This window comes from Equus caballus, unplaced genomic scaffold (assembly GCF_041296265.1).
Source record: "Equus caballus isolate H_3958 breed thoroughbred unplaced genomic scaffold, TB-T2T haplotype2-0000448, whole genome shotgun sequence".
In the NCBI taxonomy this organism is placed as follows: domain Eukaryota; kingdom Metazoa; phylum Chordata; class Mammalia; order Perissodactyla; family Equidae; genus Equus; species Equus caballus.
The window spans coordinates 1,536,352-1,550,445 of NW_027221892.1; the positions used below are offsets into that span (position 1 = coordinate 1,536,352).

Sequence of the window (14,094 nt, forward strand, 5' to 3'; positions counted from 1 at the left end):
GCGCCTTCCCGACGGACTGGTGGTGGGAAAAACTCAGCCTGGAGGAGACAGCCGTGTGCCCGGGGTAACCAGAAGGAATTACGTCTCCTTCAGCCAAAGCAGACAGCCCCTCGTCCTGGGCTCACTTTATCCAAATGGGAGCAAGAAGGAGGAAACAATTGAAGACGCTTCCAGATGTGAGATGTGTGGTGGCAGAGACTGTGCCTGGGAGATTCTGAAAGGCCTCACTGAAGTGACCTAGGCTGTGACCAGAAGGACAAGACTGAGCCACGCCTGCGTAGGTCCGGGAACAGGGAGTCGGGGGAAAGGCGCTGTTGGTGCTGAGACTCTGGGGCAGAAGTGAGCGTGAGCAGAGGAGGTCAGAAAGCTGCCCAGGCGGCTGGAGGGAGCCTGAGAAGCAACAGGAGCTGCGGCAGGGGCGGCGGTTAATGGGGCCAGACCGGGGAACCCGGTAGTCTGCGTTCATTTGGGTTTCTCTCTCACAACACTGCTCCCAAAAGTTGCACCTCTGAAGTACGAATATTGAACTTCTCCCGGTTTCCGTGGTCTAGGCATTGGGCACGGCTTAGCTGGGAGCCTCTGCCTCCAGGTCTCCGTGAAGCAGGACCTTCAGTCTCAACTGAGGCTAGACTAGGGGAGGATTTGCTCCCAAGTCACTCACACGGGTGGTGTCAGGAGTCATTGGGACTGAGAGTCTGAGTCTCCATGTGACTGTTGGCTGGGCGCTCCCTCAGATCTCGCCTCCCTTGGCCTCTACATAGGGCAACTGAAATCATCGCCACTTGCTATCTCATTTCCAGAAATGTGACAGAGAGAGAGCGCAAGAGATGGAAACAGAGGGGGAGATAAAGGGAGGGAACTCAGGAAAGCAAGCAAGAGGGAAGTGACAGAGTTTTTGTAATTAAAACTTGGATGTGACATTCCATCAGCTGGGCTGTATTCTATTGCTCAGAAACCAGTTACTCAGGATGTAGTGGTTCCACAAGGATGTGCACAGCAGGAGGGAGGGAGCGCTGGGAGCCTTGGTGGAGGCTGCCCACCACATAGGCCGACAATGAGGCGCTTGGGTCTGGTTCTAAGGCCAACAGGAGACTGGGAAAGGTTGAATGCTAGTGAATGACAATATCTGAATTTCCTCGAACTTCCAACCCTTGAAGGTGCAGAGACCTGACAAGGAGCCCCCAAGGGGCAGGGACTTTTCCCAAATCACACGGCTGGAATCCAGGCCTGTTTGGAGAGGTATTCCCGACTGCATCCACCCCTTCTTGTAATTCTTCCACCTCTAAGTTCGGGGACCAGACCCAGGCGGCACCACCTCCCAGATATGGGAGGCGTTATCACATGTCCACCCGAAGACGTCCCTGGGAATGTGTTTCTAGCGCCATCCCATCGTGCAGGTTGGGAGACTGGGGAGGCCCTGAGAGGCACAGTGGCTTTTCCAGGACACAGAACTGCTAGGAAAAAGGAGATCCGAACTGGGCGCTCTCTCTTCAAAGCTGGGGCGCTGGTTCCGATCCCAAGGAGCTGTGGGGAGGGCTGTGATGGAACTTTCTGTACAGCTCGGGAGATGACACGGGCAAGGAGGGTGAGCGGTCAACAGCCCCGAGGGGGCTTTGGGTGGGTCTGATGGAGGGAAGGGCCCCCCATCCTGGAACCTTGGAGACATGACCTCACTTCCTTGGCGACCGACCCCAACAGAGCTTAGAACTCTGGTCACCAGGCAGCCATTTTGTACACATAGCCCATTTGACCAGAGACACTCGACACAGGAGGATGTGTTCGTGTATCCCCTCTTTGCGAGGCTCTGGCGCACAGAGAGCCAACAATGACAGTCTTCTCCAGCGCTGTCGACACTGGCTGAGACCGCACCTCCAAGACCTCAGGCCATTCGGAAGAAGGAACCCTCAGGTAACACAAGGCAGCCCAGGGCGGGCCACTCCGGGTCAGGCCACAAGTGTGATCCCACCCTCCCATGCGGGCAGCCCCACACCCCTTGACCCTTATTGTGTGTGTGTGTTGGCGGGCATGGAGTGACGGAAGGCAGGGATGAGCGTGGAGCTACCCTGGACGGGAGCAGACGGTTAGGGCTTGGAAGCCTGGCGGTATGTCGTGTTCATATCCCGGGTGGTGGCTGGCAGGATGGAAGGTGAGTGCTGGGAGCCAAGCCGCCCTACCCGTAGGTGAATCCCAAGCCCGTGAGGTGTCATCTCATTCGCTCCCTGTCTGGAGGTCTATGCGGATGCCCCTCTGTCTGTGCTCGGTGTGCGGGAGAGTTTTCCCCCTGTGGGCAAGTGCAGGCAGGCCCCTGCTACCTGCCGCCGCGGCCACCGGACGCTGTCTTTGCAGAGCTCCACCCAGGAGATGGTCCAGGAGCTGGCGCATGGGTCCTACGGCTCCATCTCCCTGGACAGGGGGCAAGTGCAGCAGACCACCGACCTTGCCCGGGGCTGGACTGAGGGGAGAGTGAGTGACACCCGGGGCCCTGAGATCACCGGGGTGTGTCCACAATCCAGAGTCAAATCTGGAGCCCTCCCCTGGACCCGCCCAGGGCTTTCCCACTGGAGTGTCCCAAGGGCCCAGTCCCAAAGGAATCTGGACTTCCACGCCTCCTCACCAGCTACCTAGGAGGGTGGGAAGTCGCTCTTTCCTAACCCTAGGCGGAGTAGACAAAACACTGATGTTTGCGCTTCACACTCGGCCAGGGGCATCTTTGAAATCTGCCATTTTCTGAATCTGAAACCTCTGTAACGAGGGTCTCAAACCTCCCTTTCGTGTAAAAGAAAGAAAAACCAGCGTCCTTTCTTGTAGTCAGCCAGATCCTCACAGCGTCTGTCTGCCCGTGCACTGTCTCCCGACTGGGGAGGGCTGAGGTTCCCACCAGACATTTCCCTTCATGTCAGGAGCACATGAAGCCTCAGGTGGGGGAGCGGGGGAGTCCTGCAGCCCTGGCTTAGGGCGGTTCTCAGTTCCGACCCACAGGACCCTGAGCAGCCACTTGGCAGCCCGAAGCTTCCGTCCTCTCATCTCTAGAATGGGGATGTTTGTGTTGGATTCGCTGGTCAGTGCTCTTAATGCACGCTTTGGTGCGGGGCGGTCTGTCCTTGCCAAGCCAGCCAAGTGTCCTGAGGAACTCATCGTATAATCCTCCCCCCGCCCAAACTCAAATTGGACTTTTCAAGCCTGGAAACCGGTTGGCTGTGGGCAATCCTGTCCCTCCTCTGCACACATCCCTGAGGGGCTCACAGTTCCTGGGGGACCTCCAGACCTTGACTTCCTGGAGGTTCACGCTGGTGCTGGTGACTCTGTGTCCTTCCTCATCTCACCCAGCGCGGAGAGTCACTCGGGCAGCGGAATGAGGCCTGCAGGATGCGGGCCCTCCAGGCAGGCCTGCTGGAGAGGCTGCCGCCGTCCATAGGACCAGCCTTGGCGCCTCGAAACATGGCCAACGTCACCACCATCGTGTTTGACTGCGCGGCTGTCCTCACCTCCCACGGGGTCCTGGACCACCTACTTGCTACGTGAGTGCCCAGCCCCTCCTCAGCACAGTGGTGACTCTGCCCACTGCCAGCTGTGTGTCTTGGAAACGGCCCTCCATCTCTCTGAGCTTCGATTGCTCCTCTGCAAAGTGGAGTGGGAGAGGATAAACTTCATCGGGTTCTGGTGGGCACGAATGGGATGAGCCACGGCAGGTGCTTCCCTGGGGCCTGGCTCTACAGAAGGGGCTGAGAGACGTGCCGTGGTTGTTCCTGGTTATTCTTTCCCTCTCCCCGATGAAGAGCAGTCTGCTCCCCCATCGCTGGGATGGGGCCTTTCTGAGTTTGCAAAGGCACACGGAAAGCACTCTGGCAGGGAGTGTGGGATTCCATCCAGCTGGTCGTGGGGCGGGTCCTTGGAGTAGCCAAGGAGGGGTCTCCGGGGCCGCAGAGGGGCCCCAGGCCCACTCAGCTACCGGGGATGCTTCTGGTTGGAGTTCATTCGAGAACACTGTATATTAAGCACCTGTGACATGCGGGAGCTTTAGAGACACTTGGCACAACGCAGTGAATGAAGCAGACACAGCCCCTGGACCCCCGCAGCAGCCTGAGACTCAGATAGTCACACACCATATCATCCACAGATCCTGTCCCCCGCCTGTCCCAGGGGATGCCCTCCTATGCTCCTTTACGACTGGAGGCCTCTTCCCACGTTCTCATGCATGATGGACCCCAGCGCCAACTAAAGACCTGAGTGTTCTTTGAGTGCCAGACGAGGGCCTCCTGTCTCCACAGAACAGGGCTGGGGGAGAACAAGAGGACAGAGGACTGTGGCTGGGGCGGGCCCGGCACAACTCTGATCTCACTCATCTTTTGATTCCTCTGGGAGGGCTGAGGTCTGATGGCTTCTACTGCAAGGGGATAGGAGTGAAAGAGAGCTGTGGGTGGGGTCCCAGAGCCCCTGGGAACCAGAGGGGAGGCTGGCTTGAGCTGTTCCCTGGCGACCCATCCCCACCACAGTCCCGTCTCCCTCCGCTTCCCCTTCTCCATATCCACCCCTTCTGACCACCACCAGCAGGCCCAGAAGAGAAGGGGTGTTAGCGAGCCGCTCACACATCGGCCTCAGTCCTCAGTCCACTTGCACAAGGGCGTGGAGGGCTGGGCTGGACTGTGTCCAGCCTCTTTGCGAGAAGAGTGGCAGTGGGAAGAAGAGACTCACACAAACCCCGTGTTCCACCTGCTGGATGAGCAGGCCTGCCACTGCCAGGATGGCCACACAGGAGTCAGCGCCGGGGTGGGACTCCCCCCTGGTGGAAAGGGGCAGGCACAGGGCCCAGACCCAAAGCAGGGTGCCTTGGGAGGACAGTGTGGAAGCGACGGCCAGGCCTCTGGCTCTGTGGCCCAACTGCTTCCGCCCAGTACCGCGTCTTCTATGGTGGGAACCTGGCTGGACCCAATGCAGGATTTCTGGGAGCCCACGCCCTTTCCCTCTTTCAGGATGCGGCTGGCCTCTCTGCGTGTCATCTGGCCTGGGTCGCACCTGGGAGGCCCTGCCTACCTTCCCCAGGTCCAGCTGCAACATCTGGGGCCCAGGAGGGCAGAGCTGGAAGGTGAGGGCACAGCAGTCTGGGAAGACTGTCTGCGGTGGGGTTCACGGGCTGGGGCTCCCTTCAAGACAGCGGAGTCTCTCCTGTCTTGTAAAGTCGGGTACGTAGGTGAAACTTTCTCTTTCTCCCGCTGCAGCGCCAGTTCCAGAGCTCCTGCCGGCTCTAGAGCCAGAGCAAGGGCCAGCTCCGGGGCCAGAGGCAGCTCCAGCTGTAGTTCCACCGTCCGCGCCGGAGCTGGAGGCGGCCTCACCACCAGCAGCCTCACCTCCAGCAGCCTCACCTCCATCGGCCTCTCCAGGGCCGGAGCGAGCGCCATCAGCTTCAGCCCCAGTGCCAGCTTCTGAGCTGGAGCAAGATGCGCCATTGACTTTTGGACGATCTCTGCCTCCAGCTGCCGAAGTCACCGCAGAAGCGAGCGCCGAGCTGAGAGAGGAGAGGCCTAAGCTGCTGGACTTCCCTCCGAAGCTGGTGGCCGAGCAGCTGACCCGGATGGATGCGGTGAGCAGCGGGGCTCTTGGGCTAGGTGGGGCCCGCCTTGGTGGGCCATCAGCTGCCCCAGACCTCCTGTTCCCTCAGCCGCAATCCAACGATGTGGGTGCAAGTCACAGCTCCCCCACTCACCCACCGGGTGACCTGGGCCACCTTCTGGCCCCCAAGTCCTTGCTGTCCCCACATGGACAGTAGAGAGCACACCAAGGGCGGGCACCTGCTGGGCAGAGTGGCTGTGCGGATGGATGAGGTCGAACAGAGAGGAAGCGGGGCAGAGAATAGCCCTCTGGTGGGGGAGGGAAGCTCACTGGAGTGCTGCCAAGTCCTGGGTCACTCACCCATCGGCCCAGGAGGCCTCAACAGCCTCCGTACTTATTAGACACCTAGTGCGTCCTTACCTACATGGAAGACAGGCAAACAAAGCCCATGGTTGTTGCTGCCTCGGGGGAACGTGCAGCTGAAAGGGGAGTGGGACCAGGGGGTGATGAGAACGGGTGGAAGATGCCCCTTGAGATGGGCAGGTGTGAGCCGTGTTCTGGTGCTTGGGGGAAGCAAGACTGGGCTGCGAGCCAATGGGACTTCTCTTCCCCGCCCCTATTGGGTCCTCGGTCATCCTGCGCTGGGCGGCCTCAGCGGACACAGACAAAACCCAGAGACTCCCAGAAGCTTCAGGCCACCTCCTCAGGTTCCTGAGCTGCAGCTGACCAGTGCCTCCTGCCTGGGGCTGCGGGGGCCTGCAGACTCTGAGCTCGGGTGTGGCAGGGTCAGGTGACAGTCCCCATCCTCCCCAGGAGCTGTTCAAGAAGGTGGAGCCCCGCCACTGCCTGGGTTTTGTGTGGTGCCAGCGGCCCAATGGGAGCAAGGAGTACCTGGCTCCCACGGTTCGGGCCACTATCAACCAGTTTCTTCACGTGTCCGGCTGCGTCATCACGACGTGCCTTGGGGACCTCAGCATGACGGCCCAGGACAGGGCCAGAGTCGTCGAGCTGTGGATTCAGGTGGCCAAGGTCAGTAGTGGCAGGGCCCAGGGAGCCCCTCCCTGGAGTCAGGGGGACTGCCCCTTCTCCTCTCGCAGCTTTCAGCCTTGAAGTCGGTGGTCTGGGCCTCGGCAAAGTCCTAGGCCCCTTGCTGCCAAGGGCCTGCTGACCTTGAGTGCTGGTCCCAGTGGTGGGAAGCTCCCTTCCCGCCCTGGGTTGAGCTAAAATCTTCCTGCCCGCGAGCGTTACTCATCAGCTCCCAGGTGTGCCCTCCCTCGCTTCCCTGGGCATCTGCCTCATCCAGGACAGCAGAAGCCCACGAGGGGACACAAGCCAGAGGAAGCAGGGCTCCAGCCCGCCGTCGCAGCTCATTCCCTTCCCTTCCTCAGGAGTGCCGAGTCCTTGGAAATTATGCGTCCCTGCGTGCCATCGTGTCTGCTCTGCAGAGCCCCTCCATCAGCCGTCTGCAAAAGACATGGGGACGAGTTGCCAGGTGGGTAGGCCGTGCTCCATCCAAGCACCACCAGGGCGGACCAGACATCCCCCGTGCGACTGCCATGGACCCCTCATTCAGCTAGGACCATCTGGGAGGCAGCGGACCCTAGGGATGGGGACTGGCCTCCTTGCTCGGGTCTCTGAGACTCTCTGAGACCCTAGGCAGTGGCTCCCCCCTTGTCACATCCTGGATTGAGCCACACTGGAGATTTCCAAGGGTGTACTTCGCAGCAACGGAGCCCTCATCGGCAACCAACGCTGTTAGAAACAATGTGCTCAGTCGGAGTGGGAATGGAGGCCCCAGGTGACCGCAGGAGAGCCTCCACCCGAGTCCCACGGTGACCTCAGAGCTCCGAAGAACCCGGGGAAAACCCTCGTCCAGGCCCCAGGCCCTTTGAACCTTCCGGGTTCTCAGCCAAAGGCATTTCGCCTTCAACCGCCCCGGGTTTTCTTTCCTCCTTTCCTCTCCCCTCAGGAAGAGCTCTCGAAAGTTGAAGAGGTTCATCAAAGACCAGTGGGTGAGCAGGAGGCAGCTGGTGAAGGTAAGACGGAGGCTGCACATCTGGAAGGAGGGGGAGCGAGAGGGGAGGGGACCCGGCAGGATGAGCTTTGGTTCTCCTGTCACGTGAAGTTGGTCAGGAAAAGATGGACAGGAAGAGGGATGTGCTAGCTCCATGGGCAGGTGGGGGCAGTTTGGGACAGGAGGCCAGGGGCATGGGATAGAATGGTGCGGGCTGGACTGTTCCAGGAGGCTGAGGACCTGGCAGAAGGTGCCGGTGTCTGGCTTCCATGCTGCTCCATCAGCTGCCCTGCATCTTCCTCCTGGCCACTGGCTGGAGCGAGTGGGCGGGCTTCCTTTCTTCCGAAGTCAGCCCAGTCTGTGCTCAGGAAGCCAGGGCCCCACTGCTCCTTCTGTCTTCACTGTGCCTCGCAAGAAGGGCACCCTGCCTGCCTGAGGGATGGGCACTGCCGGATCCCACGGGCCGGGGGCACTCAGGGGCTTCCCAGCCTTGGGACGGACACTGGACCTGGGACAGATCTGTGTCCCCTCGGTGACTCCCCACTCTGGCCCCTAAAGTGGGCGCTGCAGACAGTCCCAGTGGGATGCTCACCCAGGTCCTTGTTGGCGATGACATGTGCCCCGGAGGGCAAGGGCAAGTGCCCAGGGAACTGATGGCTTCTTCAGGGATCCTTCCCGCCCAGACGTCAGAAGTTTCCTCGTAAAACAGAAAGGAAATGCCACCCCGCAGTGCCCTGGTCGCCCCCTCCCCTGCTAGTCAGACGTGGCATTCGGGGTCCCCATCCTGAGCGGATGAAGAAAGAATTCTGTGCAGGGGAACTCCCTGAGGGGATCCTAGGGAGCTGAGGGCTTTAGCAAGGCCTTGGCCTCGGCCTGGGATCAGAGACTCCTGGGCGTTGGGGCTGGCAGAAGCCACTTGACCAGGCCTCCTGAGACACCTCATCTCCCTCCATCCGTGGCTCGGCCCAGCTGGGGGCCCGAACACAGCCTGAGAGTCCCGAGGACAGCACTGTGGTCAGCGGCTGGGCAGAGGGTGGTGTGAAGGCAGAGGAGACAGGGCCTGTGGCTGGGAGGGGGAGCAGCCTCTCCTCTGGGGCCCCCTGAGCAAGTCCCTGCCCCTGTGTGGGCCTTGGTCTCCTCATCTGGGAGCCAGAGGGAGATGAGCCGTGGTGCAGGCCTCACAGTGGGTGCCGAGGCTCAAGGGTGGGGAGGAATGTGGGGAGCTTGGACCTGGCTCCAGAGGCAGGCTTGAGCGGAGAGCAGTGATGACGGTCAGATGACGCTTGGGCCTCAGGAGACTGTGGGAGGCAGACAGAGTTCGTCAAACCTTCCAGACGAGGTAACAGGTTCAGGGAGGCCTGGGCGGGCCCAAGGTCACACAGGAGTGAGTGTTGGAGCTGGGATGGCTCTGGAATCAGAGCACCCTGGAGGCGGGAGCCGCAGGGGCACCAGGTGACTGGGGCCACATGTCCAGGGTCCCCGATCTGGGAGGGGTCTGGGAGGACACTTGGAGGGGAGCGTCGGCTCACTGGCCCTGTCAACACCCTGGCAGGAGGCGACCTCTATGTTGACCAGCCTGGAGACGGGCCCCACAGGTGCCCAGAAGGTAAGGGTGCCTGTGGAGGAGGGGCCCAGGAGTCGCAGGAGAGGGGACTCCCCTTCCTAGCCGGAGGTCTCTACCAGCAGAGAGGGAGCCTTTCTCCTCCAGCCCTGCTCCTGGTGCCACAGACCTGAAATGCCTGCATTGGAAGTGACCAGGAGGAGGCCTGGAATGGATGGGCGCACAACGGATTTAGGACAGGGAGGGGCGGGGACCACGTACCCTGGGTTTTGCCAGAGCCGGCTGCTGGGAGGTGCCTGGAGGAGTTTGGGGTTCCTGGAGGAGAGAAGAGGAGGAAATTGGGGGGAGGCCGCCTAGGTGGGTAGCTTGGGCTGGGCAGGAGGCTGGGGTGAGGAGTGGAGGAGAGGTCTTTGACGGCTCCTGAGAGCGGGATCTCATCACCGTCTCCACCCCGCTGGCACAGGGGCTCATCCCCTTCCTTGGCACATTCCTCAATTACCTACTGCTGCTGGACACCAACATGGAGGATTACCTGGAGGTGAGTGAGCCTGGAGGTGGGGCTGGGGATCAGGATTCGGAGATTTGGGAGGAGAGACTTGCACTGAGGCCTGAGCTCACAACCCTTGGCAGAGTCCTCTCGTGAGGGCCTCACAGCCACCCCGGGAGCTGGGTGTCATGGCCATCTTAGTGATGAGTGAATATAGGATCCAGGTGAGCCGCCAGTCCAGGCTGCCTGACTGCGGAGCTGCTGGAGGGTGTGTCTGAGCTGGACTCAGCCTCTCCCTCAGGCCCCGCCCCTGCAGGGAGTGAAGCCAGGCCCCTCCAAGGCAGGAAGCACACGAGTGGCTGAGCATCCCTTCCTGCCTGAGGCCTCAGTCTGTCTGTCTGTCAGAGAGGGCTGTCTTAGAATGTCCCTGAGCCATAGCCCCGTGGCCTCCTTGCTCTGGAGCTCAGAGTCTTGCCCGGGACCCATTCCCGTTTCTGGTAGCGCCTGCTCCCTGGTCGACCCTGCTGGTAGAGCAACCTGAGAAAGGGTGGAGACGGGGGCTAGCTATGGGCTAAGGGGGCTGTTGCTCATGGGCTTTGGCTCTCTGCCTTCCAGGGAAATGAGATCAATTTTGAGAAAAGGAGTGAGGTGAGCAGCTGTGGCCTCCCCGTGCGGAGGGTGGGGCTGTGGCAATCAGAGACTCCTCCGGGGAAGACCTTCTCTGGCCCGATGCCTTGGGCCTTGCTTTTCTTGGGAGAGTTCGGCACCCAGAGCTGGGAAAGCCGTCCCATTGGTGCGTGGGGGAAGGGGCTGGCACCAAGGACACCTTCCTGCAGGAGGAGCTATTTCAAGCCAACTGTGAGAACGAGCAAGTCCTGCACGGAATTGGAGGGAAGGAGGGTTCCCATGTGGGCCAAGACCCCAGACCAGCTCCTTGACCCTCTTCTCACCTGTCTGAGTCCCCAGCACGGTCCCCCACCCAGGCCCCGTCTGCATCATGTCCTTTCTCCCAGGAATTCAAAGTCACCGAGCAGATCTTCCTGCTCCAGGAGGCAGTCCATCTTTACCACATTGAGGCTGAGGAGCGATTTGGGGCCTGGTTCGAGGCCATGGAGCCCCTCAGCGAGGATGAGAGGTGAGGCGGGGCAGGAGTTGGTGAGGGCAAGGCGGACTCTCTCTGATGGCCAGCTCCAGGGAGCCCGTGCCCGTGGCTTCCGGGTCAGTCCCGGGGCTTGTCGCATGGTCACCCGTGGGGCCCTGGGACTCCAACTGCTGGCCGTCTCTGGGAGGGTCACCTGAGGTGTGGCTCCCGGTAGCTGAAAAGTCCCCTCTGTCCTTTAGCTACAGCCTGTCCTGCCACCTGGAGCCCCCACAGGAGAGGGCCGGCAAGATGCGCCGGTTTTTCCTGCCCAAGAAGAACCGCGCGTCTCTCAGCTCAGGGCTCGGTGAGTGTCCAGACAGGCAGGGACTGAAGCCAGGGGCTCCGGAAAGCTTCGGGCTAAGCACGGGCCTAGGGAGATGGACAGCCGGCACGGGGATCCCAGCTCCACTGCTGACCAGGCCTGTGAGGGACAATTCCCTTGACCTTTGTGGGACTCAGCTTCCTCTTCTGTGAAATGGGTGAAGCGAAATGCCAGCTCCCATGTCAGGGACAATGGGGTAGTGTTGACTGAACACTCAGGACAAGGTTTGGAGCAGAATGCAGTGGGGCTGAGGTGTTGGGCTGGGATACTGGTGTGACCCCCCCAATCATCAGTGTCTTCTCTTCAGTCACCAGACCCCTGACGCAGAACCCAGCAACAGTGGCAGATCCCGGTCCTTCCAACAGCTCGAGTGCAGCCTGCTCTTCAGCGGCGGGGACGCGGCTGGGAAACACGCGGGGCCCCAGGCCGGCTCCTCCCATGCTGATGGGGAGAAGAACATTCTAAGCCTTTTCCTGGGAGCCCTGGAGCCCAAGAGGGAGGGGACGACCCCACCCCACAGGCCTGGCAGCTCCACCCCAGCGCCTGTTTACCACTTGGGAAGGGGCCGTATTTCTTTCGTGTTAATAGTTAGTACTAGTTTTGAATTTGATGTTAAAATCCTGTTTCTGTTCCAGCCTGCGAGTCACGGTCTGGTTCTTTCCCCTCCTGTGCTCGTGTCAAGGAGACACAGACTCTCGCGTTCCTCCTGGAATGAAGAAATCTTGCAGGGTCTCAGCTTATTGTATGTGAGAGAAGGGAGAAGGGCCAGGCCCCTCCCTGGATACTGAGGGACACCTCCGCGCCCCCCCTTACTCAGAGGACGGCTTCATTTCAGTGTGGTTCACGTGGGCCAGGAGCAGAGACAGCACCCAGAGCTCCTGGCATTTAGAGGGTGGAGGTACTTTCACAGGCAGAGCAACAACCACTGGAATGCGGGTGTCTTTAAAATGGCACGGGCCAGCACCACGACCTGCCCCAGGACAGTAGCTGCTTTTCCACCCCTTTGGAGGAGAGGCCACGTTTTCGGCTTCTCTTGTGGAGGTTCCTCTTCACCAGATGTTAGGAACTTGTCGTTTTCTAATGAGGCTCTGGACAGCAGCAGCTCTAAGTGCAGAGAACGATGTAAAAGCTCAAAACGTGCATGTGGAGGGTCAAGGCCGGAGAAGGTCATGTGCAGATGGACTAAGGGCAGGCAGGACCCTCCCTCCCCCGGCCCCTCTGGGGGCTCCATGTTCACCCTTCACCTGGATTGGAATCCTCTGGGATCCTGGTCCACGGCTCTGAATTCCTTTCCCTGCAAGTTTGGTATCCAGGGGGACAGATCTGTGATGCAGCTTTGAAGGCTACATCTGGGCATCCTTCCCGACGCATCACTGCTCCTTGTCCACCAGGATTTCCTGCCTCCGTGCACTTCCTTCTGCAATTCTTGGAAGGGCAGAAATTCCCTCGAATGCCTCGGCCTCTCTGTCCCGTACCTCGTGGCCACTCCTCCCTGGCAGGGTCTGACGGATCACGGGTGGAGTCTGCTTTGCAAACATTAGATACCCTAATCCTGGCCAAAGAATGACCTATACTCTCCCTCGCTGCCCAGGGTGACATCTGGGCCCCTGTGGTTCTGAGGTGTGTGGTCTCAGGCAATCACCTGTTCACACACTCAGGCATGTTGTTTCTGACTCATCCTAACGGGGCAGGAGGACCTGAGCCTATAAACCATGCAGCCCCTCGGAGGGCTGTGTTCTCTTGCCCAGCCTTATGCTCCGTTTATGGTGTGGGTGTGAACCTTTCCCGTTGGAAGCTTTCAGAGATGAGTCGTGAGAGGAGGGTGGTTGAGGGGTCCAGCAGGGAACGCAAGCAAACGGATGACGGGTAAACACAGCCTGACAAAATTAAAACACTTAAATGGTTCCAGTCTGGTGGTGAGCAGACACTGCTCCGAGCTCACTCCAAGAACCCACCCGGTGACCAGGAGCTAGAGGGTTACCACCTGGCATTTTGAACGCCCCCCCCCCCACCCCACCCCGGGAAAGACCCTGTAAGACTAGGACCACAGGAAGTGCTTGGCCCTTCTGAGTTCTCCCCTCCTTTCTGATGGCTGCAAGTGTCACCCAGACACACAGCAGCGTGAACCCTGCCAGGGAGGCCTCCTCAGTACGGCCAGCAGCTGAGGAGAAATGCTGGTTCCCAGCAGCCCAGGCCCTTCTTGGTATGGCACAGCCATCCAGGAAGGTGACTTTCTAAATGGAAGCCGGAGCCGGCTGTACCTTCCCGCCACAGAGAAAGAGAAGTGCCAAGTCCCAAGGCTAGTCCAGGCCCAGGAGGAAGACACCGTGTCCAAGGGGTTTCCCTCACAGGGCCGTGAGGCTCCTGAGAGCCGACCCTTTGGTTGCAGCGCTTTGTTTGTCATGAGCCTACCAGACGGCAGAGGACAATAACTCGCTGCCTCTTTGGGCTTCCAATGGCCAAAAATGAACTGATCGCCAGCAAAAAGAGGCCCACATGTGCAGCACCTGTATCTCATCAGTCTTTATGTTACTTTGATATAAATTTTAGAGAGAGAGCTATATATATATGTTCACTCACACACAAATATATCATGCACTCTAACTTATTCCAAACAGAATCAAGAAATAATACTCATACTCCTCAAATGCACGGTTTTGCAGCTGGTTCCCTCTCGGTAGCTGGTATTTATAAGCACCTTCTTCCAGGACCCATTTCATCTTCCCTTCGCCCTCCACAAACCCCGCGGCTGGTCATGGTGCTCTGCCTGGTTAGGGGACCATAACCTGCCTTCCTGAAGGGTCTGGGTCATGGCAGTCCTACCTGGATTGGATTCTGCTCATTCCCTGGGGACTTCAAGCCCAGGACGTGCTAGCCCACAAAACGCGGTCAGGAATCTCCTGAAGTCCACACGTGGGCTTCCTCCTCTCCAGGCTGAGGAGCAGAGGGAAGCCCGAGTCCCAGAGGAACACGAGGGCTCCAGACAGTGTCTGCTTTGCATGTCAAGATGGAGAAAACTCAG

At 59.7% G+C, this 14,094-nt stretch overlaps 2 protein-coding genes across 4 annotated transcripts in view; both read left to right on the plus strand.

The window, feature by feature from the left end:
- The window catches only part of LOC138922075 (large ribosomal subunit protein uL15m-like), a 414,353-nt gene that overhangs the window by 303,329 nt on the left and 96,930 nt on the right, over positions 1-14,094 (plus strand).
- On the plus strand, positions 1,704-11,706 carry LOC138922058 (ral guanine nucleotide dissociation stimulator-like). 3 transcript variants are annotated; one of them, XR_011435163.1, is made up of 14 exons: positions 1,710-1,908; positions 2,347-2,463; positions 3,328-3,518; positions 4,971-5,083; positions 5,217-5,578; positions 6,361-6,576; positions 6,936-7,039; positions 7,517-7,583; positions 9,114-9,167; positions 9,586-9,660; positions 10,225-10,257; positions 10,446-10,744; positions 10,951-11,054; positions 11,380-11,706. XR_011435163.1 is itself a non-coding variant. In XM_070258895.1 (14 exons), the coding sequence occupies exons 1-14, from the start codon at positions 1,774-1,776 to the stop codon at positions 11,535-11,537; spliced, it is 1,851 nt and encodes a 616-aa protein (XP_070114996.1). In that variant the 5' UTR covers positions 1,710-1,773; the 3' UTR covers positions 11,538-11,706. The 3 variants fall into 3 exon arrangements, 2 of the variants coding, with proteins under 2 accessions (XP_070114997.1, XP_070114996.1); XM_070258895.1 differs by having other exon boundaries at positions 10,623-10,744; XM_070258896.1 differs by lacking the exon at positions 3,328-3,518 and having other exon boundaries at positions 1,704-1,908; positions 10,623-10,744.

Coding starts and splice junctions, on each gene's coding strand:
- LOC138922058 (XM_070258895.1), top strand. CDS start 1,774: ATGTGTTCGTGTATCCCCTCTTTGCGAGGCTCTGGCGCACAGAGAGCC. Junction 5,579..6,360: donor AGCTGACCCGGATGGATGCG/GTGAGCAGCGGG, acceptor CATCCTCCCCAG/GAGCTGTTCAAGAAGGTGGA. Junction 10,745..10,950: donor CCCCTCAGCGAGGATGAGAG/GTGAGGCGGGGC, acceptor TCTGTCCTTTAG/CTACAGCCTGTCCTGCCACC.